The following is a 22,412-nucleotide window of genomic DNA, read 5'->3' on the forward strand; positions in this document are numbered from 1 at the left end:
AGATTGTGACCCCCATGAAATCCCAATCGAAGAGGAACTTCCCAAGAGGAAGAAAAGGAATAAACATCCGTGGCATAGCGATGCATGTACATCTGACATTAATAAACATAGCAAAATCCCCATTGGAAAGAAACCATTTAAAAGCTCTAAGAACAGAAAAGGCTTCAGCACAAGCACACATGTTACTTCCCAGGAAGAGATCCACACAAAGGAGAAAGCTGTGCATCAAAACAGATCAAAGAAGCAGGAGGGAAACCAGACAGAGAGAGGGAGAAATAACTCTGATGTTCCTCAGGGTGGGGATTTAAATATTATTCCAGTTGATCCAGAAAAAGTAACTGGAATGAGGATGGAAAAATGCTCTCAGTGTGCAAAAACCTTCAGCAGTAAATCAAAACTGACTGCGCATCAAAGAACCCACACAGGGAAGAAACCATAACAGTGTGCGGAGTGTGGAAAAAGCTTTAGTGCGAATGGAAACCTGACTGTGCATCAGAGAAACCACACGGGAGAATCCATATCAATGCTTGAAGTGTGGAAAAAGCTTCAGTGTGAGCTCTGGTCTGACTGCACTTCAAAGGATCCACACAGGGGAGAAACTGTATAAATGTTTTGAGTGTAGAAAGTGTTTCAGTAGGAGCAAAACTCTCACTATACATCAGAGAACCCACTCAGGAGAGAAACCATATAAGTGTTTGGAGTGTGGAAAGAGCTTCAGTAAGAGCTCACACCTGAATTTGCATCACAGAGGACAAACCATATAAATGCTTGGAGTGTGGAAAGTGTTTCAGTCAGAACTCACATCTGTCATTGCATCAAAGAGGCCACACAGGGGACAAAGCATATGAATACTGGGAGTGTGGAAAGAGCTTCAGGGATCCTAGAGAACTTATTTATCATCAAAGAACACACACAGGGGAGAAGCCATATAAGTGCTTGGAGTGTGGAAAAGGCTTTATTGAGCTCAGTTCTGACTGTGCATTGTATACACAGCCTCAGACTGTTGGCCAAGTGTCTCTTCAAACTGGGAAAGGCCATGCTGCACAGCCTGCCTCCAAGCGGGCCGCTCAGAGGCCAGGGTTTCCCACTTGTTGAGGTCCACTCCTAAGGCCTTCAGATCCCTCTTGCAGATGTCCTTGTATCGCAGCTGTGGTCTACCTGTAGGGCACTTTCCTTGCACGAGTTCTCCATAGAGGAGATCCTTTGGGATCCGGCCATCATCCATTCTCACGACATGACCGAGCCAACGCAGGCATCTCTGTTTCAGCAGTGCATACATGCTAGGGAGTCCAGCTCGTTCCAGGACTGTTGTTTGGAACTAAGAACGTAGCAGCTTGTTAAAAGTACAGGTCTGCAACATCTCCCCAAATGCAGTCACAGACCATGGTAGCCTCAAGTCTAATATATTAAAAATAAAATATGGAAATGAATGGGGACCCACCTGAAATTGGCTTGTGACCCACCTAGTGGGTCCTGACCCACGGTTTGAGAAACATTGGATCAAGAGAAAGACAAATGCACAGAAACATAGGTCTCATTGCTTCTGGCTACTGCCGGTTCCTCTCTATGCATACTTGGCTCATGGCCCCACCAGTTCGTCCTGCTCTGGAGAGTGGACTTGCCTGGTTCCCTGGCTACCACTGGTTCCTACTGGGATCATGGCTCCACCAGTTCGTCCCGCTCTGAGCTACCAAGAGTGGACTTGCCTGGCAGCCCCATTGGATGAAAGTGACTGGCTGCCTAGTGGCCCTGACCAGTTTCCATGGAACCAGAGCCTGACCTGTCCCTGCTCCTTGAGACCCTCCTGAGTCTTCAGCAGACTGTAAAGGAAGGTCCAGCAGAGAGAATCTCTGGATGCTTTGCCAGCACACTGAAGGGGGGGGGGAAACTGACCCCCAGTGAAACACATGCAGGGTCTTACAGGGGAGCAGTAAGACTTACAGGGGAGCAGGCAGAAGCTCCCAAAAGGAGAAATGGGACACATGAAGTAGAGGATGACGTGGCAAAGGCTCAGTGGGATCCTCATCCACCCATCGGGGCAGCTCCCCCACCTTCCAGGGACCAGCATTGCCTCTGGCTTCCACACACTCTTGCTTTCCTTCTTAGCCACCCCGTGCCCAAATCAGCTTGAGCCATAAAAGATATGGTGCTGTAGAGCATGTGCAGAGTGCAGTTTCCTGAGCCATTTCTGCCCTGCAATGCATACACTCAACAGGGACCACACATGCACTGGGGGCCAGGCAGCAAAGGCACAACCAGCTGTGGTGGGAATTCCATGCAGTGCACACAGGATACACGTGTACATGGATTCACAAAACACCTGTGACCAGAGTCACGCCTGCAATGCCAGGCAGGGTCAGGCCTGAGAGGGTTCAAGGGATGGGAGCAAGACTTGAAGGGACAGAGGCTGAGAACACTCCAGCCTCCCTTGCAAGGTGAGCACCCCTAGTGACGCCACTGCCACACAGCAGGCTCCAGGGGGCGGGGCTGTGCATGGAATTGTGACATCACAGGGGCAAAAGGGCTGCTGGCTGCGGTTGCTAGGTAACACTGTAAACCTGGACCAACTGAACAAAACGGCTACTGGGAGGGGTTGCTAGGCGACGGACAATGCGGGCCACTGAGGGAGGTTCAGGTGGAGGCTGGGAAGCGCCTCCCCCACAGTCTCCCCAGAGGATGCCTCAGGCCTCCCAGGCAGAGGACACACCGGTGAAGCGCCACTTCTCTTCCGAACCCCAACAGCCCCGCCTGCCTGAAAGGCCAGAGGCAGGATGGGGGGCCCTGCCATCGCCCCTGCCCTCAGGGGAGCCTGGCTGGCTGGCAGAGGGCAGTGCCCTGACAGAGCTCCCCAAGTCTGATGGCTGCCTGCTCCACAGGCACAGCAAAAGGATGGGGGGGGGCGGGAGATTACCAACCTCCCCTGCCCTCAGGGGAACACTCCAGCCTCCCCTGCAAGGTGAGCACCCCCTGGTGACACCACTGCCACACAGCAGCCTCCAGGGGGCCTGCCATGCTGCACTGCTCTCGGAGGAGCCTGGCTGGCTGGCCGGCAGACTGGCAGAGGGCAGTGCCCTGAAACTGCTCCCCATGTCTAAAGTCTGCCAGCACCAGAGGCACAGGAGCAGGACAGTGGGGAGGGGGGGAGCCTGCAATCCTGCACTGCTCTCAGAGTAGCCTGTCTGGCTGGCTGGCAGTGCCCTGAAACCACTTGCCATGTCTAATGTCTGCCAGCTCAAGAGAGAGAGGAGCAGGACGGCGGGGAGGGGGGTCCTGCCATCCTGCACTACTCTTGGGGGAGCATGGCTGGCTGGCTGGCAGACTGGCAGTGGTCTGGCAACTTGGCAAGTTGGCTGTCTGAGATCAGTGCCCTGAAAGAGCTCCCCCTGCCTGATGGCAGCCTGCTTCAGAGGCACAGGAGCAGGAGGGGGTCTGCCATCCTGCAGGGCTCACAGAGGAACCTGGCTGCCCGGCTGGCAGAGCCCTGACAGCTCCCCCTCCTTGAAGGCTGCCTGCTCCAGAGGGAGGCTCTCACCTGCCTTCTCATCCACTTGGAGGACGGGATGCCCGGCCAGATGTGCCTCTCAGCTGGGGAGCTGCAGGGTCCAGCCTGGATGCTCTGCAAAGTCTTTCCTCTCGGCAGTTCGAGGGTTAAAAGGAGTGACTCTGGATTCCTAGAGGGTTGGGGGGGAAATGTGGAAGCCACTTCCTGTTCCACCTCCTGCTCTTGGCCCCCCACTGATGGCAGTGGCTTCTCTGGTGAGTCCAAAACCCTTTGAATGAACTGCTTTGGGTGGAAAGAACAGAGAGGGCAGGAGGGAGATCGGAGACCCCAGGCTTGCAGTCAGGGAAGGAAAGGGGGAGAGGGCTGAGAAGGCAAATCTTAACACACACCCCATTGCATGCTCCACTTGGGATGTGCTCTTAGGTGACTTTATTTGAAGGGTGGGGGTTTGGGGGGTCGTGTAAAGACTGGAACGCGGGAGGTGGGCAGAAGGGCTGAACCAGCCAGTGAAGGAAATGGGGAGGGGGCTGAGAAGACAAGCCGCAACCTCCCCGCATGCTCCACTTTGGATCTGCTCTTAGTTGGCTTTATTTGTAGGGTGGGGGCTTTTGGGGGGCAGTGTAAAGACTGGAACTGGGGAGGTGGGTAAAAGGGCTGAAACCCAGGTAGTGAGGGAAATGGGGGGAGGCCTGAGAAGCTGCAGCCCACCCCCACACTCTCTACTTAGAATCTACTTATAGGTGGCTTTATATGTAGGGTGAGGGTTAGGGGGGGCAGTGTAAAGACTGGAATGGGGGGCCAGAGGGGCTGAACCACCCAGTGAAGTAAATGGGGAGGGGGCTGAGAAGACAAGCTGCAGTTCCCCCCCCCCCAAATGCTCCATGCTGGATCTGCTCCTAGGTGACTTTATTTGTAAGTGGGGGGCTTGGGGGCAGTGTAAAATCTGGAATGGGGGCCAGAAGGGCTGAAACCAACGCAAAAAGCAGGATGAGGCAGACACTGGAGAAGTAGAGAAGGGGCAGAAAGTGAATGGAGGGCTTGGGGGCTCACCCACTGGGGCATTTCTGGGTCAGAACCAGAGTCATGGAGCAAGGAGGGAAATAGTGTCGAATTGCACAAGGAAGTGAAGCTTGGAAAGGGCCTGAATGTCTTCCCATCTCGCTTGTCTCCTCACAGACGTGAAATGACATCAGGGCTGCGTTCCAGATCCTGTCCTCTTGATCCTGCAGCAGGATCAGCCACTCTGCAGCCTGCTCAGGTAACGGCCGGACCAGGGGGCCCGAGTGCAAGAATCTGTGTGGCTCCCTCCTTTGTTCTTACAGGCCTTGACGGAAGCGCATTTGTCTGGTGGTGCAAGATCTCATATTCAGCCTCTCAGAAGAAGAGTGTGTGACGTCCTTGGAACTCCAGGGGTTGGGATGCTGGTCAGGTGACCAGTGAAATCTTGTAACTGATCCCCTATTACTGATCTGTCCCTTTTTCAACCCTTTGATCGATCACACCTGCTGGGGTGAGGACAGGCAGCTTGCATGAGTAAATTCATCTCTCCGTCACCAGTCCCTTTTTAGTAAGCATTTGGTTGTGAGGAGAACTGATGTTTTCCTCCCAGATCGGACACTCCTTCAAGGGTTGGCCCCCATCCTGACACAAAAGAAAAAAATATAAAAAAAGAAAAAAATGCCAGCAACCAGCTGGATTCATGTTGCCAAAAACACTGCAAGGAATGGCCAGTTGCTCCCACCTCAATTCCTCTTCTCAGACTGTGGGGGACAAGGGAATGGGGTGGTTGACCCAATGTGTGGCAGTGGTGAAGAAAGTGAATTCCATGCTTGGGAACATCAGAAAACGTATTGAGAATAAGATGGCTAATATTATAATGCCATTGTACAAATCAATGGTAAGGCCACAGCCTGAGTGTTGTGTCCAGTTCTAGTTGCCACATCTCAAAAAGGATATTGTGGAAAAGGAAAAGGTGCAAAAAACAGCGACCAAAGTGATTACTGGGCTGGGGCACCTCCCTTATGAGGAAAGGCTACAGCGTTTGGGCCTCTTCAGCCTAGAAAAGAGGAGCCTGAGGGGGGACATGATTGAGACATACAAAATCATGCAGGGGATGGACAGAGTGGATAGAGAGATGCCCTTTTCCCTCTCACAGAACACCAGAACCCGGGGACACCCACAAAAGTTGAGTGTTGGGAGAGTCAGGACAGACAGAAGAAAATATTTATTTACCCAGCGTGTACTTAGTCTGTGGAACTCCTTGCCACAGGCAGTAGTGATGGCATCTTGCCTAGATGGCTTTAAGAGGAGATTGGACAAATTTCTGGAGGAAAAGTCCATCACAGGTTACAAGTCATGGTAGGTATGTGCAAGGTAGAGGTAGGCTGCCTCAGATTGGCAGATGCAGGGGAGGGCACTAGGACACAGGTTGTGTCTTGTTGTCTTGTGTGCTCCCTGAAGCATTTGGTGGGTGTCGCAAACTTAGGGGGGTTTGGGGTGCTCAGAGTTCTTGGTTCTCAAAGCCCTCAAGGCCCCCTGTCCAGTAGTACTGCCACCACCTTGTATGTGCCAGTGCCTCAGTCCAGGGACATTGAGACCCTCTAGGCTTAACTCTATCCCTTGCAGGCACTGAGCTCTTTCTCCAATTAAAGCTTCAGTCCTCAAGTTACTAGACCTCAATGAGCACTTGGTAGCTTGCTGAATGGCTAGGCAGGATTCTGAAACTTTGTCCCCCACAGACAATGAAACAACTTAGTAAAATAGATTTTAGTTTGTTAAGTACATAAGGGTACATAAGGCAGCAAACGCTACAGGCATAAACATCTAGGAAACATATCAGCAATAAAATAATAAAGCTAGCTGGCTGTCGCTATTAATCCCTAACTCTCACCTGGGTCAGTTACTCTTATAGATCTCTTAGCTCCAGGCTACCTGTGAGGCCAGGTGCCCACATTGGACAGTGGAGCTCTTAGTATGCAGGATGTTGCACCCAAAACCTCTGTCCAAGAAGGGACCCAGACACACCCTTTGGGCCTCATTATTATACTTTATTATACTATATATAATAATATATATTATTATATATAGTATATATATAATACTATATATATATTATAATATATAATATTATATATTAGCATAATAATTGGGCCTAATTATTATGCTAATAGTACTGAGGTGACTTCATACTTCTTTAGAGTGTCCAATCAGAAACTTTTGAGGACAGAACATTCTCAAAGTGGACCTGGTTGCTAGCCCTCTTAGTTTTTACTCCTCTTAGTTTTTACCCCTCCCAACTGGAGATCCACAGCTGCATTTCATCAGCTTGATAAGGCGCCTTTCTGTCTGCAAAGGTGCTACATTCCAATGGGTTGTAATTCCTTGTTGTCTGTCCTTTCTGGCCAGCAGAGGAGAGACAACAATCTTTGTGTTTGTTTACTCACATTCTTGCAGCTGGGAAACTGCTGGCAACTTCTCCGTTACTGACTTAGTTTGGTTCAGGCTCCACAAGCTAACCAAGGCCTAACATGTACATATTCACGACAGTGGGCCACTGTGATATACAGGAAGCTGCACTAGATGGGCCTTTGGCCTGATCCAGAGGGGTCTTATATTCTTAGATTATGCTAAAAAATGTGAGGCATGATTGGTGAGGAGAAACTGCTTTCTCCTTCCAGGCTCCTGTGTCCAGGCAGGAGGTGGCCGTGCACTTTATGGAGGAGAAGGGGGCTCTGCTGGACCCAGGCCTAAGCCCTCTGCCCAGGGAAGTCACGCTGGAGAATTCCGGAAATGTGGGCTCTCCAGGTAAGGATGCCCTTTCTCCCTTGGGGGCAGGCAGCAGAGTCACAGACCGCTCTTATTCTTGTTTCACACTGTCTGGATTGCACCACATCAATGGGGCGTGTGGGGCTGGAACTTGTGCCTGGGACATGCCTGCTGTGCCTCCCTGTTGCAGAGCTGAGCTTGGCCTGACCGATGCTCTCTAGGTATGGAAGAGCAGGAGAGAAATGACTAGATGAGGAAGTCAAAGGAGAAAAGTCCAAAATCCTATTTTGGGACCTGCCAGGCCTGCAGATGAGCCTCTTGCAACTGGCACTGCCTATCAGGCCCTCTTGTTCTCCTTCCTCTGCATTATCCAGTGTTTTAGTCCATCAGTTGGTGCTTGTCTGGGACCAGGTGCTGCCCGAGGGATTTTGCATGATCTGCTTGTCCTTCATTGTCTCTCCAGAGGGGTGTGGGATGTCTCAGGCTCCCCTGAGGCAGGTGGGGTTACCTGTGCCTGATGACACCAGAGAGACGCTGGACGCTGATTGGCCAGTTGCACTGGGGGCACATCACGATGGAGATCCCATCTGGTTATGCATGTGGGAGGTTTTACATTTAAGTAGAAGATTCTGAATCCATGATTATTGTTCACTTCTCCTGGCAGACATTAATGCAGCTGCTAATAAGGCCTTTTGGCTGTTGTCTCAGATATCTGTATGTGCTAAATGATCCACTGACCCGTCGAGCTTTTACATTTGCTCGATGTAATGTGTTTCCTTCTCATGAACTAGAAGCTAGAAGCTCATATAGTACTGCATTGCCCTTATTATATGGATATCAGAAGCATGTTTCCAAATCTACTCCGAGGAAACAAAAGATGTGCCCCAGGGCACCACAGAATCACACTGGGAGATGCTTGAACTCCTGGTGCGATTCCAGAAGTGATTGCTGTGACATGATGTCATCGGTGCAATTACGTCAGGGGCCGGGGGCAGGAAACAGTGGTGGCCCCAGGTAGGAAGAAGCCCAGGACTGCCACTACGTAGCATTGGTTAGGCGGAGTCAGCACATTAATACCATTCAGACCTTGTAACCTGCAAAGCCGAGCTTGGCTCAGTGTGGTCTGTGTGTCTGCACTTCGGTCTGCTGCTTTCCTCTCTCCTACATTTCCTCTTCTGCTCACGTGGCTGTGCAGGTTACAAATGGCATGACTTGGGCCCTGCTTGGGTCTGTAACAAGGAGGCAAGGCAGCCATGTGCTACCCATTCCCCTGGAGAATCATTGCGGTGAAAACACTAATGCACATGTTTTAGCAAAATCAAACAATCTTTACTTGCTCCGAGAAGTCATAAGAACATAAGAACAGCCCCACTGGATCAGGCCAGAGGCCCATCTAGTCCAGCTTCCTGTATCTCACAGCGGCCCACCAAATGCCCAGGGAGCACACCAGATAACAAGAGACATCATCCTGGTGCCCTCCCTTGCATCTGGCATTCTGAAATAACCCATTTCTAAAATCAGGACGTTGCGCATACACATCATGGCTTGTACCCCGTAATGGATTTTTCCTCCAGAAACTTGTCCAATCCCCTTTTAAAGGCGTCCAGGCTAGACGCCATCACCACATCCTGTGGCAAGGAGTTCCACAGACCAACTACACTCTGAGTAAAGAGAGTCTGTTCTAACTCTCCCAACACTCAATTTTAGTGGATGTCCCCTGGTTCTGGTGTTATGTGAGAGTGTAAAGAGCATCTCCCTATCCACTCTGTCCGTCCCCTGCATAATTTTGTATGTCGCAATCATGTCCCCCCCTCAGTCGTCTCTTTTCTAGGCTGAAGTGGCCCAAACGCCGTAGCCTTTCCTCATAAGGAAGGTGTCCCAGCCCAGCAATCATCTTAGTCACTCTCTTTTGCACCTTTTCCATTTCCACTATGTCTTTTTTGAGATGCGGCGACCAGAACTGGACACAATACTCCAGGTGTGGCCTTACCATAGATTTGTACAACGGCATTATAATACTAGCCATTTTGTTCTCAATACCCTTCCTAATGATCCCAAGCATAGAATTGGCCTTCTTCACTGCCGCCATACATTTTGTTGACACTTTCATCGACCTGTTTACCAACACCCCAAGATCTCTCTCCTGATCTGTCACTCCAGACCTGCCCTCTAATTCCTGGCTCCAGAATTTCCTCAGCAACCTTTGCTGAGGGACCGTGTCGAACGCCTTCTGAAAGTCCAGTTATATAATGTCCATGGGTTCTCCCGCATCCACATGCCTGTTGATCCTTTCAAAGAATTCTAAAAGGTTCATACCCTTACAGAAGCCAGGCTGATTCTCCCTCAGCAAGGCCTGTTCGTCTGTGTGTTTTGAGATTCTATCTTTGATGAGGCATTCCACCATCTTACCCGGTATGGATGTTAGGCTGACTGGCCTATAGTTATTATTCCCCAGCCTAACGTTAGCATGCAGTGGCCTTTGACAGTGGTGTAGCTGGAGTGGGTGCAAAGCACTAAGTTTTCACAACAACTTTGTGAGGTAGTAGCCTTAGCAGGGCTGGCCTTAGCAGCTGTGGGTAGCTTACCTTAGAAACCTTTATTGGCATATATATAAAAATAAGCAAAAACAGACAAACAGAAACAAACAACAATTACAGTATCAACCACAGGTACAGATGCAAATCAAAATGATAGTAATTAGCTATCCCCATATGTTCCAGATCTTGACATGCTGCTCTTCAACACTGACTCCAAAAAAGTAGCTACCTTTTCTACTGAGTCTGGAGCATTAACTGACAATATATACTTTAGGATCTTGTTCTCATGGGCCATCGTACTTTTTCTTTAAATGCAACAGAGGGTCTAGAAATTTTAAACAAGCTTCGGAGTGCAGTGGGCAATACAAAATTATGTTGGCTAGCGATTCAACTTCTCTTAGCTCACACACACAACATCTTTCATTGTACAGGATTCCCTTATATCTTCCGCTCGTTACAGCCGAAGGCATAACATTGCATCTTGCCAAAGAGAAAGCCCTTCGTTTCTGTGGAGATTCAAGGAGATATAGGCACCTTGCAGGCTGACTGGCCATAAATGAGATCTGGTTATTCAATGGCGAACAAGTCTTGTCCGCTGCACTTATCATACTCTGCCACTGAATATCTAGGAGCCTTCTCTTGATAACCCAGTAGGCTTCCATCTCGGGTAAGGATCCCAGGGAATCAAATTCAATACCTATCATTCTGATTTTTTTTCAAATTAGAGGAGCCCGCTATAGGGGACCTGTCTTCCAAGAGACAGTGAAGTAAACTGTTCTGTTCCCCATTATAATAGACTCTGAACCAGAACTTAAAGGTTCTCAGCCATGCCCAGGTCTCAATCTGGAGTTGGCCTGTCTTGAGACACAGAGCGGCATATGGTACACACCTTGGGAGGCCTAAAATTTTTCTCAGGAATGTTGCTTGCAACTGTTCAACCGAGTGCTCCCAGGCACTTAGCCATATGGGAACTCCATATAGAACTTGGGAAATGATTTTGGCTTTGAACAGTCGGAGCGCTGCAGGTACGTAAGAGTTGCCTTTATTATAAAAAAAGCGGTTAATGGCCTGAAGTGTTATTTTTGCCGTGCTTAGAGTCATCTTTCGATGGCTGACCCAAGAATGGTTATATGAAAAGAGTATACCCAGATATTTAAAATGTTTGACTTGTTCAATAGTATGGCCATTGAATTTCCACTTAAAAAGCTTCCAAGTTTTGGCAAATACCAGAATTTTTGATTTATCATAATTGAGATCAAGTTTGCTGTCTGTCAAATAGCCTGGTAAGACCAATCCGTGTCTGTGATAGAATGATAGCGTCATCGGCATACAATAACAATGGGACGTGCTGAGCTCCAAGTATAGGGGGATGGCCCTGCACTCCTTCCAAATTGGTGGATAAATCATTCAAAACAAATTGAACAACATAGGTGCTAGGAGGCAGCCTTGTTTGACACCTTTGATCGTCAAAATCTCCTCAGTTAGCTCACCTGCAGCGGTGAACCTAACTGGACAAGATGTATTAGAATAAAGCTTCCTAATAAGAAGCAGTAGTCTCTTCTCTATGCCTAGATCATGCCGTTTGTCCCAAAGCCTTGATCTGTCCACCTCATCAAAAGCACCCCTCAGGTCTAGGAAAGCTACATATAATTTGGTTCCTGACTTCGATGTATACTTATGGATTAGGTGGGACAAAACCAGGCAGTGGTCTAGAGTTGTTCGGCCTGCTCTAAAGCCTATTTGTTCCACGCCTAATATATCCTTATCAATTATCCACTGGTTAAGTTTTATTAATAGGTGTTTTGTGTACAGTTTCCCTATCAAAGACAAAAGGTTTATAGGCCGAAAATTTCCAGGTACCCTATAATCTTTGTATTGGCAACCTTCAGTCTCGAAAGACTATGGTATCGTGCTCTGAAAGGTGGTTCTGGCACAGCGTCTAGTGTGGCTGAAAAGGCCAATCCGGGAGTGACAATCCCTTCCACACCGGGAGCAAGTGCAGTCTGTCCCTGGTCTGTCTCCCTGGCTATGGGCCTTCCTTCTTTGCCTCTTAGCCTCAGACTGTTGGCCAAGTGTCTCTTCAAACTGGGAAAGGCCATGCTGCACAGCCTGCCTCCAAGCGGGCTGCTCAGAGGCCAGGGTTTCCCACTTGTTGATGTCCATCCCTAAGGCCTTCAGATCCCTCTTGCAGATGTCCTTGTATCGCAGCTGTGGTCTACCTGTAGGGCGCTTTCCTTGCACGAGTTCTCCATAGAGGAGATCCTTTGGGATCCGGCCATCATCCATTCTCATGACATGACGCCAACGCAGGCGTCTCTGTTTCAGCAGTGAATACATGCTAGGGATTCCAGCACGTTCCAGGACTGTGTTGTTTGGAACTTCGTCCTGCCAGGTGATGCCGAGGATGCGTCGGAAGCAGCGCATGTGGAAAACACTCAGTTTCCTCTCCTGTTGTGAGCGAAGAGTCCATGACTCGCTGCAGTACAGAAGTGTACTCAGCACGCAAGCTCTGTAGACCTGGATCTTGGTATGTTCCGTCAGCTTCTTGTTGGACCAGACACTCTTTGTGAGTCTGGAAAACGTGGTAGCTGCTTTACCGATGCGCTTGTTTAGCTCGGTATCGAGAGAAAGAGTGTCGGAGATCGTTGAGCCAAGGTACACAAAGTCATGGACAACCTCCAGTTCATGTGCAGAGATTGTAATGCAGGGAGGTGAGTCCACATCCTGAACCACGACCTGTGTTTTCTTCAGGCTGATTGTCAGTCCAAAATCTTGGCAGGCCTTGCTAAAACGACCCATGAGCTGCTGGAGATCTTTGGCAGAGTGGGTAGTGATAGCTGCATCGTCGGCAAAGAGGAAGTCACGCAGACATTTCAGCTGGACTTTGGATTTTGCTCTCAGTCTGGAGAGGTTGAAGAGCTTTCCGTCTGATCTGGTCCGGAGATAGATGCCTTCTGTTGCAGTTCCAAAGGCCTGCTTCAGCAGGACAGCGAAGAAAATCCCAAACAAGGTTGGCGCAAGAACACAGCCCTGCTTCACTCCGCTTTGGATGTCAAAAGGGTCTGATGTGGAGCCATCGAAGACAACAGTGCCCTTCATGTCCTTGTGGAAAGATCTGATGATGCTGAGGAGCCTGGGTGGACATCCGATCTTGGGGAGAATCTTGAAGAGGCCGTCTCTGCTGACCAGGTCGAAAGCCTTTGTGAGATCTGTGAAGGCTATAAAGAGTGGCTGTCGTCGTTCCCTGCATTTCTCCTGCAGTTGTCTAAGGGAGAATACCATATCAGTGGTGGACCTGTTGGCTCGGAATCCACACTGCAATTCTGGATAGACGCTCTCTGCAAGTACCTGGAGCCTCTTTAGTGCAACTCGGGCAAACAGCTTTCCTACAACACTAAGGAGAGAGATGCCGCGGTAGTTGTTGCAGTCACCCCTGTCACCTTTGTTCTTGTACAGCGTGATGATGTTTGCATCCCTCATGTCTTGAGGTACTCCACCTTCTCTCCAGCAGAGACAGAGGATTTCATGCAGCTCAGTGATGATGATCTCTTTGCAATCTATCTTTTCATATATTGGATTCAACAATAGCTTGAGTTCAGCTTTTGGGAATAAGACCTGTCTGGTCGATCATTGTAAAAAGATTTGATAAAGTTGAAGCCCACCATTGTGGCTCTGCTCTCAGTAACTCTATTATTATTATTATTATTATTATTATTATTATTATTATTATTATTATTATTATTATTATTTATATACCGCTTTTCAACTAAAAGTTCACAAAGCAGTTTACAGAGAAAAATCAAACAACTAAATGGCTCCCTGTCCCAAAAGGGCTCACAATCTAAAAAGATGCCAAGGAATACCAGCAGACAGCCACTAAAACAGACAGTGCTGGGGTGAGCACTCTATAGGAATGGCATCTGGGCTGGGAGCTTTCCCAGATTTAAAAGAGGAGATCAACTCTTTGACCTCGTCCATGGTCACACAAGGCCATTCATGGAGCTCAGCTAATGCGATAGATATCTCAGATGAAGAAATGATGGTGTCATAGAAGAGATTGGAAAAATATTGCATCCAGAGATGATACGGGACTGAGGATAGAAAAGTGCCAGTCACAATGTCCCAGAATTACCTAGAATTGTTTAGTGATATAGATTGCAATAACCGCTGCCACTGCTCTCTTCAACTTGACCATGCTTTTAAATTGTACATTTGCCTGGAAGTACTTATTTAGCAATTCTAATGAATCTTTCTTTCTAAATTCCCTGAACAGCCTTCCAGTGTGCTACTAAGGGTTTTGCATTCTTTAGCAAACCAATCCCAGTTGGATTGGCGGGCCTTATTGTTAACGGCCCTAGGCTCGCGTCCTAATTGTGCTAACTATGTACCCCATTAAGCCTTCATACACACACTCTCATATATCACACTCTTCATATATCACAGTCTCTGGGTCTACCTCAGCAGCAATTGAGGTTCTATAATCTTCCCCTCTGTTACTCCCTAAAATACAATGTAATTTCTGTTTAGCTGCAGTACCCCAGATTATCTTTGGTAAAGTTTCTAGCTCCCTCACAGATACACCCTGAGGCAGATTTCCAGGTATATTCAATTCTAAATGAAGTAGCAGAGGTAGGTTGTTGCCACAGGTATACTCAATTTAATTGCTTGGCAATTGTGGGTATTACACAATATAGATAGAGGTTCCATAGTGAGCTGCTCTGAGATGAATATAGCTAAACCTGCCTGTAAGCGCCCCTTTCACTTGGTTTTGTATGCTGGCCAAAGAAAAGACTTAAACCCATTCATGCTTCTGTGGCCCTGAGACCAAGTTTCCTGGAGTAAGATGAGATCAAACTTTGTTACATAATCTAAAAGTTCTTTGTTTTTACATTTCCCCTTCCAGCCTGCAGTATTCCAGGATAAAACTTTTAATTGACTGGGATATATGTTATCAGTGGCCAGGTCTAGATTTGGCCCAGAATTGCTCAGTCAGTCTTCTTGATGGACAATTGCTGTCGTTGTTGTCCTCTTAGGGTTTGGGGGTACATTTGTCTGTGCAGTTAAAGTAGGGCAGTACTTCAGTATACAGTCATTGAATGAGTGGCTTATGTCTGCTCTCAGTGAGGTCTCTTCTTGTAGCATTACATCTCCCACGTTTCTTTTTAGGTTGTCTCTAACAGTCCAGGGAGGCAATTATGTTAGCTTGTTGTTTCCAAGACAGTTCCAGCACCTTCTACTATTTCATCTTCGACCATGTCCCTGTCCAGTTGTAGGGGTAACTCTTTAGCTGAGGGATCTGTTTTTTCTTCATTTTGATCTTTTTTACTCTGTGTTCCATCTTGATACTCCTGGGATACTTGTTGCAAGCAACTTACCATCTCTTGCTCTTAGCCCATTTCTTGTACTTGTTGAAGCTGGGAAGTTGGCTTCTGTCCTATTAATTGATCTTCTTCTGTTGCTATCCTAGCATCTGCATTGCTAGCTGCAGTAAAGATCTTTAAAGATGTAGATAATTTTTCAATACTCTTTGTTGTTTTCTCTAAGTTCTTTTTGTGCCAGGGTTTCATCTGATACTGGGATACTCCTTCATCCTTAGGAGATAACTTCTGAGTATCTTTATCAGCAGGGAGAGCTTCTGGCAGTCTGCCCATCCACTTTGTCCTTGGAGCTGGCAGATTTGCAGCTATGTGTTTTTGTTTCTCTGGCAGTAACTGCTTGATCCCCATATCTGAAAAGACCCGTCTGACATGTATAGGGAAGGAGCTCAGGAATTTTTCCATTTTCATAAGCATCAAGGGTATTGTTGGTGAAGCAAATTTGATAAGCAATCTTATTTTGTTTGATGAAGCTGGAAGTCTCTGTATTGATAGCATATCAATTTGCCCCCTTTGAGTTCGTAGCAAACTGCATAACAAGGCTTTCACAGCCTGTTTATTTATCCACCTGTTTCTGTTCAGGAAAAAATTATGGGCTATCTCAAAAGTGATTTGATCTGTCTGAAGTTGTGGTGAGGAGACTCCTTTAGTGTATTCATTCCTCTGGTACATTCCATCTTTGACTCCTTTTGGTTGACGGAATGGCAGATGTTGCTTTCTAGTTTCTATCTTATCATTTGCCATTATAACCTCCTGCAACATGGTCATTTGCTGGGTGATATTTTCAAGTTTACGAAAGATTGCTACTATTGTTTTCGCAGTAAGGATGGAATGTTCCACCAGCAAAGACAACATTTGAGTCCTCCCCAGCCCCATTTCCTCATTACCTTGTGCCTTTTGTACTGCACAAACGGCAACTTTGTTTAGTGAATTAGAGTTGGTGTTTTCTCCCAATTTCGGAAAGGAAATGGGCTGTACTGAACTTTCTCTTAATCCCCCCCCCAGTCTGTTTCTGTATCTTCTGTTTCTTCTATTTCTGTATCCAGTACATGGTATCTGTTTACAGAAGCCTGAGCAGACAAATCACTTACAGTTTCCGATTCAGTAAGAGTCCAAGATTTTACCTCGTCCAAACGTAGCTGTTATAGTAGGGGAGGAGTGACCTGGAGAGGTTCTCTGTCTTTTCCTTCTCTTCCCATTTCCACAGGACTCAACAAGTCAGGGAAACAGTCCACAGCAAGGCAAACAATCCGCCAAAATCCAAAATAATCCTAGAGTCTAATGCAACAATCAGGAGAAATATTAAACTACGATATCTGCCAAGGTTCCTAATTTTAAAATCGGACAGTCTGTCCAGCTAAAATCTAGTAAATCAGAGATACAGTCATTAGCACTTACACTCCAGACTGCATTCTGGCAGCCATCAGTGGGTGCCATTATTGAATTGGATCCAAGCCCTCTTTTGCACCGACTTTGAAAAGTTGCCATGAGACTTTATTTATTTTTTATGAGGCTTTATTTATTATTTATTTATGTATTTTTCACATTTTCATACTGCCCTTCCTCCAAAGAGCTCAGGGCAGTGTATACAGCTGCTCCCCACCTATTGTCCTCATAACAACCCTGTGAGGTAGGTGAGGCTGAGAGAAAGTGACTGGCCCAAAGTCACCCAGGAAGTTTCATGGCTGAGCGGGGATTTGAACCTGGATCTTCCAGATCTAAGTCCACCTCCAAAACCCTACACAACTCACAGATATAAGAACACTGCTCTGTTGAAGATTCTCTTTCTGTTTCAGGAAGCAACGAAAAACACAGTGAGGTTCACAGGGAGTCACGTGGAGTGTCACCAGAAGTTTCTCCTGTTGGTGTAGAACAAGAGACTTTGAGAGCCCAGGATGGGTCAGGGAGGCAGGAGGTAAGCATAGTCTGGAGGACAAAATCTGTTGCTTGTCCTGGATATGCCATCCATGAAATCCCAAACCAGCAGAACCATCCGAAAGGGAAGAGAAGGAATGAGAGTCCTTTGCACGGAGAAACGATCAGTTGCACAACCAACATTGATAAACACAGCAACATCCACACAGGGGGGAAATCTCTGAAACACTCTGAGTGGAGAAATGCCTTCAGTCCAAGCACCTCTGTTTCTTTCCAAAAGAAGATCCGCACAGGAAGGAAATCTGCACATCAAGGCAGATCAAAGAAGCAGGAAGGAAAGCAGACAGAGAAAGGGAGAAGTAAATCTGGTGCTTCTCAGGGTGGAGCTTCCAGTGTCATCCCAGTCAATCCACGAAAAAATCCTATAAAGGAAAAATGCCCTCCACATGCAAAGATGGTCAGCAGTACATCAGATCTTAGAGCACATAAAAGAATCCACAGGAAGCAGAACCCACTTAAATGCTTGGAGTGTGGAAAGAGCTTCAGGGGCAGTGGAAACCTTACTGTCCATCAGAGAACCCACACAGGGGAGAAACCATTTCAATGCTTGGAGTGTGGAAAGAGCTTCAATCACAGCTGTCACCTGACTTTGCATCAAAGAACCCACACTGGGGAGAAACCCTATAAATGCTTGGAATGTGGAAAGAGCTTCAGTGTGAATTCAAGCTTGACTAAACATCAAAGAACCCACACGGGGGAGAAACCATTTCAATGCTTGGAGTGTGGAAAGAGCTTCAGTATTATTTCAAGCTTGATTGCACATCAAAGAACCCACACAGGGGAGAAACCCTATAAATGCTTTGAGTGTGGAAAGAGCTTCATTCAGAGCTCAAAGCTCACTGTCCATCATAGTAGCCACACGGGGGAGAAACCATTTCCATGCTTGGAGTGTGGGAAGAGCTTCAGTGTGAATTCAAGCTTGACTGCACATCAAAGAACCCACACGGGGGAGAAACCCTATAAATGCTTTGAGTGTGGAAAGAGCTTCATTCAGAGCTCAAAGCTCACTGTCCATCATAGAACCCACACGGGGGAGAAACCATTTCAATGCTTGGAGTGTGGAAAGAGCTTCAGTATTATTTCAAGCTTGACTGTACATCATAGAACCCACATGGGGGAGAAACCATTTCAATGCTTGGAGTGTGGAAAGAGCTTCAGTGTGAATTCAAGCTTGACTGCACATCAACGAACCCACACAGGGGAGAAACCCTATAAATGCTTGGAGTGTGGAAAGAGCTACAATGTGAATTCAAGCTTGACTAAACATCAAAGAACCCACACGGGGGAGAAACCCTATAATTGCTTGGAGTGTGGAAAGAGCTTCAGTCGGAGCTCACACCTGACTGAACATCAAAGAACCCACACAGGGCAGAAACCATTTCAATGCTTGGAGTGTGGGAAGAGCTTCAGTGTGAATTCAAGCTTGACAGCACATCAAAGAACCCACACGGGGGAGAAACCCTATAAATGCTTTGAGTGTGGAAAGAGCTTCATTCAGAGCTCAAAGCTCACTGTCCATCATAGAACCCACACGGGGGAGAAACCATTTCAATGCTTGGAGTGTTGAAAGAATTTCAGTCAGAGCTCAAACCTGACTGTGCATCAAAGAACCCACATGGTGGAGAAACCATTTCATAGCTTGGAGTGTGGAAAGAGCTTCAGTCAGAGCTCACAGCTGACTGTCCATCATAGAACCCACACGGGGGAGAAACTATTTCAATGCTTGGAGTGTGGAAAGAGCTTCAGTGTGAATTCAAACTTGACTGCACATCAAAGAACCTATACAGGGGAGAAACCCTATAATTGCTTGGAGTGTGGAAAGAGCTTCAGTCGGAGCTCACACCTGACTGGCCATCAAAGAACCCATAAGGGGGATAAACCATTTAAATGCTTGGAGTGCAGAAGAAGCTTCAGTGAACATTCACTTCTCACTTTGCATCAAATAACTCACACAGGGGAGAAACCATATAAAAGTTTGGAGTGTGGAAAGTGTTTCAGGCTGCAAACACACTTAACTATCCATCACAGAATCCATACAGGGGAACAACCATATAAATGCCTGGAGTGTGGAAGAAGCTTCAGTCGGAGCTCACACTTGACTTCGCATTATAGAATCCACAGAGGATTAAAACCTCATCAGTGCTTGAGTGAAAGTGCTTCAATGTGAGCATGGACTTCCCTTCCCATCAAAACATTCCCACAAAGTGTTTCAGTGCTGCCGGCTATTAAATTGTGCGTTGTAGTACCTGTGAACACCAACTTCAAAAGTAGTTTCTCAACTGTATAAGGGCTGCATTGACTTATAGAGACACAGGTTGGGTCTCATTATTCTGTTGCAAGCACTCAGGTGGATGGCAAAAAAAACGCACTATAGCAAATCAATTTCAGAAGCAAAGTTTCTTTGCTCTGGTGATTTAAAAATGACCTTGATGACCTTTGTAATGCACTCAGAAGCTATCAGTGTCCCTCCAAGCACTTGGGCTTCACTAGGAGGCAGCAATCTCTCCCTTCACCAGGAGCCCCAGCAAGGGGGAAAGAATGGAGAAGGTGATAATTGCTGCCATTTAGCCTTCTTTCACGTGCTCAGGGGGAAGGGAGGAGTGAAACCTGCAGAGAGAATGACTGGTGGATTTTCAGCCCTCTCTGGCATTATTAAGCAACTGTTTTCCTTCAATTTGAAGGGCCCTTCTCATCAGCTTTGAGATAGAAAAATCTCTGGATGCTTAGGTTATGCCTGTAATCACTTGTATGACTGTCTCTGCAACAGTAAAAAGCAGTTTTTAAACTGTGATTTTAAAGGGGTGCATTTTTTCCCTTCTCATGGATCGGCACATTCCTTCTCATTTGCAGGGGTCATTCGTGTTGAGTCAAATTCGTGTATAAAAAATCCATGTATAACAAGGCCGAACCTGTAATACATCTGATGAAGCTTTTACAGATGTAACCTGTTCATCAATTAATTTAAAGAAAGTACATTGGTGTCAATCCTGAGTAGAAATTTTGAGATTAAAATGATACTCAAGTAACTCAAGTGCAGTTGTGATCTTGCCTTATTCTGTGTTTTCCTCCTTCTCTTAGAACAGCATCACTCAGAGTCATCCTGCGAAAGGGACTGGTGGGTGTGAAGAGCGCTGCACACTCCCTTTTGAGTCCGAAGCTGCTGGGGAATTCATCAGCCAGCTCAGCAGGGAACAGTGGCTCCCCCAGCCAGTCCAGGATGGGGCAAGTGGGGCTCCATCTCCTCCTCAATGCTGCTTCAGGACCTGGGGGTGGGAAAGTCGCAGAGTCAGAAGCCTACAGGGAACCCACCCCCAGGGATGCTCACCATGGGATCCAGCGGGGCCAGCTGAGGAGGGCCTACATGTGGATGGTGGCAGGGCAGGCAGGGCTGCTTAGCTAAGTCCTGGCTGGGGAGAGGCTGCCCATTTGCATGGGCTGGGAAAGGCTGTGGAAATCCCCAAAGAATCCCCACTGGCTTCCCCAGAGAGGCGTTCCACTGGTGCAACTGAGAAATACAGTGCAGATCTAGCTGGTTTGGGATCCCAGATCTGGCCCACTGGCAGCAACCCCGGGCCCCACACATACCCCAAAGTGGATCAACTACCTGGCCCTGGATCAAGGCCTGGTAGAGGAGTACCCACAGGGTTTCCTATCCATCCTTGAGGGCCTTGGAGACCACATAACAAGATATTCAGAAATCCATCTCTGGTCTGAACCCACTTTAACAGGTCGGTGTCCATTTCTCACAAGCAGCCATCTGCCTCCTGGGACCAAATGCCTCTTTGGTACCAAGTGCCAGGTAAGAGAAGACACTGTGAGTTAAGCTTCTGTGCAAGTTGAGCAGCAGGGCGAGGAAGCCAGGACTCCAAATGTTCCCCTTCCCTTGAGAAGAGAACCTAATGACACCAAAACCAACTCTCAAAGCTATGAAGCCAGAAAGCCAGCAGCAGGTGGGGGTGCACGCTGTGGGTGTGTGCTTGGCGCAAAGAGTGCCGGGTGCGCTCCCTTGAAACCCTGGTTGAAACCTGGAGAAGCAGACAAGCCGAGAGGGACCCCAGGGAGACTTCCAGGAGCAGGAAGGTGTTGTCCCATCCTCAGTCTGACAGTTCCTCAGCTGTCATGGAAGGGATGCCCTGGAGCGGAGGACATCATTCTGGAGATGAGGGAAAGAATCTCCAAGTGGAGAAAGAATGGCTGCAGGCTGATCCAGAGCAGTAGTGCCCAATGGTTAGCATGCTCACTCCCTTTCTGCGCCCCTCTCTTCAATGTAGACATGCCGTTGAATGGGGAAAAACCTTAGTACATGCCTTGGAAAAGCCTCTGCCCTCCACCTTAGCTGTGCCCCAAAGATCTGTCCTGGGACTGGTGCTTTTCAACCTCTCCATAAACGACCTGGAGGCAGGGCTAAGCAGCGAGGAGGCCAAGTTTGCAGATGACACCAAACTTTTCCGAGTGGTGAAGACCAGAACTGATTGTGAGGAGCTCCAGAAGGATCTCTCCAAACTGACAGAATGGGCAGCAAAATGGCAGATGCGTGTCAATGTCAGTAAGTGTAAAGTCATGCACATTGGGGCAAAAAATCAAAACCACATATAGGCTGATGGGTTCTGGAAGCAGAACGTGGCTTGATTTTCCTTTGGGAGGGGTGTGTGATGCCTCCTTGGCTTTCTTTCCCCATAGAAACTGCCACCATTTTGTCCATGTCTTCCCCTATGTGAAGGTGTCCATTCTACTGTGCGGTTCCGCCTAAAAGCCACCATTCTTGGTGCTCGTGTTTAAAGCCTCCCTTTCAGTTTTGCTCATTGGGGCCTGGCAGGTGAGGAGGCAACTTGGAGGAATCTTGGCCTTCCTTCACTTAACCCTGCCTGTCCATAGCGGAGCCATTGACAAACGTTCCTTTCTCTTGGCACCACTTAAAAAGTTCTGCATAGCTGATTGATCACACAAGTAATGGAAATTTGACTTTTTCCTTCTTCATAAATATCTTCTTTGATAAGCTCCGTTTTGTGGCTACTGGTACCTAATGAAGGGCAGTTTGAGGGTCTTTGTTCTGCTCTCCAGGCCTCCTGGTCCACCTGTGGCATAGATGCTGTGTTCATTGGCAGGAATGGGTGGGGAACAGCTCATGGCGGTAATTCTCTACCATGAGAGGAACACCCCCCCCCCCCAGAAAGGATTTTTGGAAGGTACAAAGAGCACAGAGTCACAGAACTGTACTTTGGCTTCATCCTTTGAGGGTGCAACCAGAGAAGCCACATTAGGTGATCATTGGAGGGAGGCACAGTTGGGGTGTGTGTG

General features: G+C 47.6%; 2 protein-coding genes and 1 pseudogene across 3 annotated transcripts in view; all 3 read left to right on the plus strand.

The window, feature by feature from the left end:
* LOC136640532 (zinc finger protein 91-like) lies at positions 1–20,100 on the plus strand (annotated as a pseudogene).
* LOC136640365 (zinc finger protein ZFP2-like) overlaps positions 1–22,412 on the plus strand; it is a 246,632-nt gene that overhangs the window by 154,826 nt on the left and 69,394 nt on the right. The gene's annotated exons all lie outside the window — the stretch shown is intronic.
* Positions 7,216–22,412, plus strand: part of LOC136641396 (zinc finger protein 614-like) — a 24,125-nt gene continuing 8,928 nt past the window's right edge. The window contains exons 1-2 of the mRNA XM_066617154.1: positions 7,216–7,306; positions 20,193–21,660. Of these exons, the coding sequence (XP_066473251.1) occupies positions 21,339–21,660 (322 nt within the window). The 5' untranslated portion in view covers positions 7,216–7,306; positions 20,193–21,338. The remainder of the gene's footprint in view (positions 7,307–20,192; positions 21,661–22,412) is intronic.

This window comes from Tiliqua scincoides, chromosome 2 (genome assembly GCF_035046505.1).
Source record: "Tiliqua scincoides isolate rTilSci1 chromosome 2, rTilSci1.hap2, whole genome shotgun sequence".
Lineage (NCBI taxonomy): Eukaryota > Metazoa > Chordata > Lepidosauria > Squamata > Scincidae > Tiliqua > Tiliqua scincoides.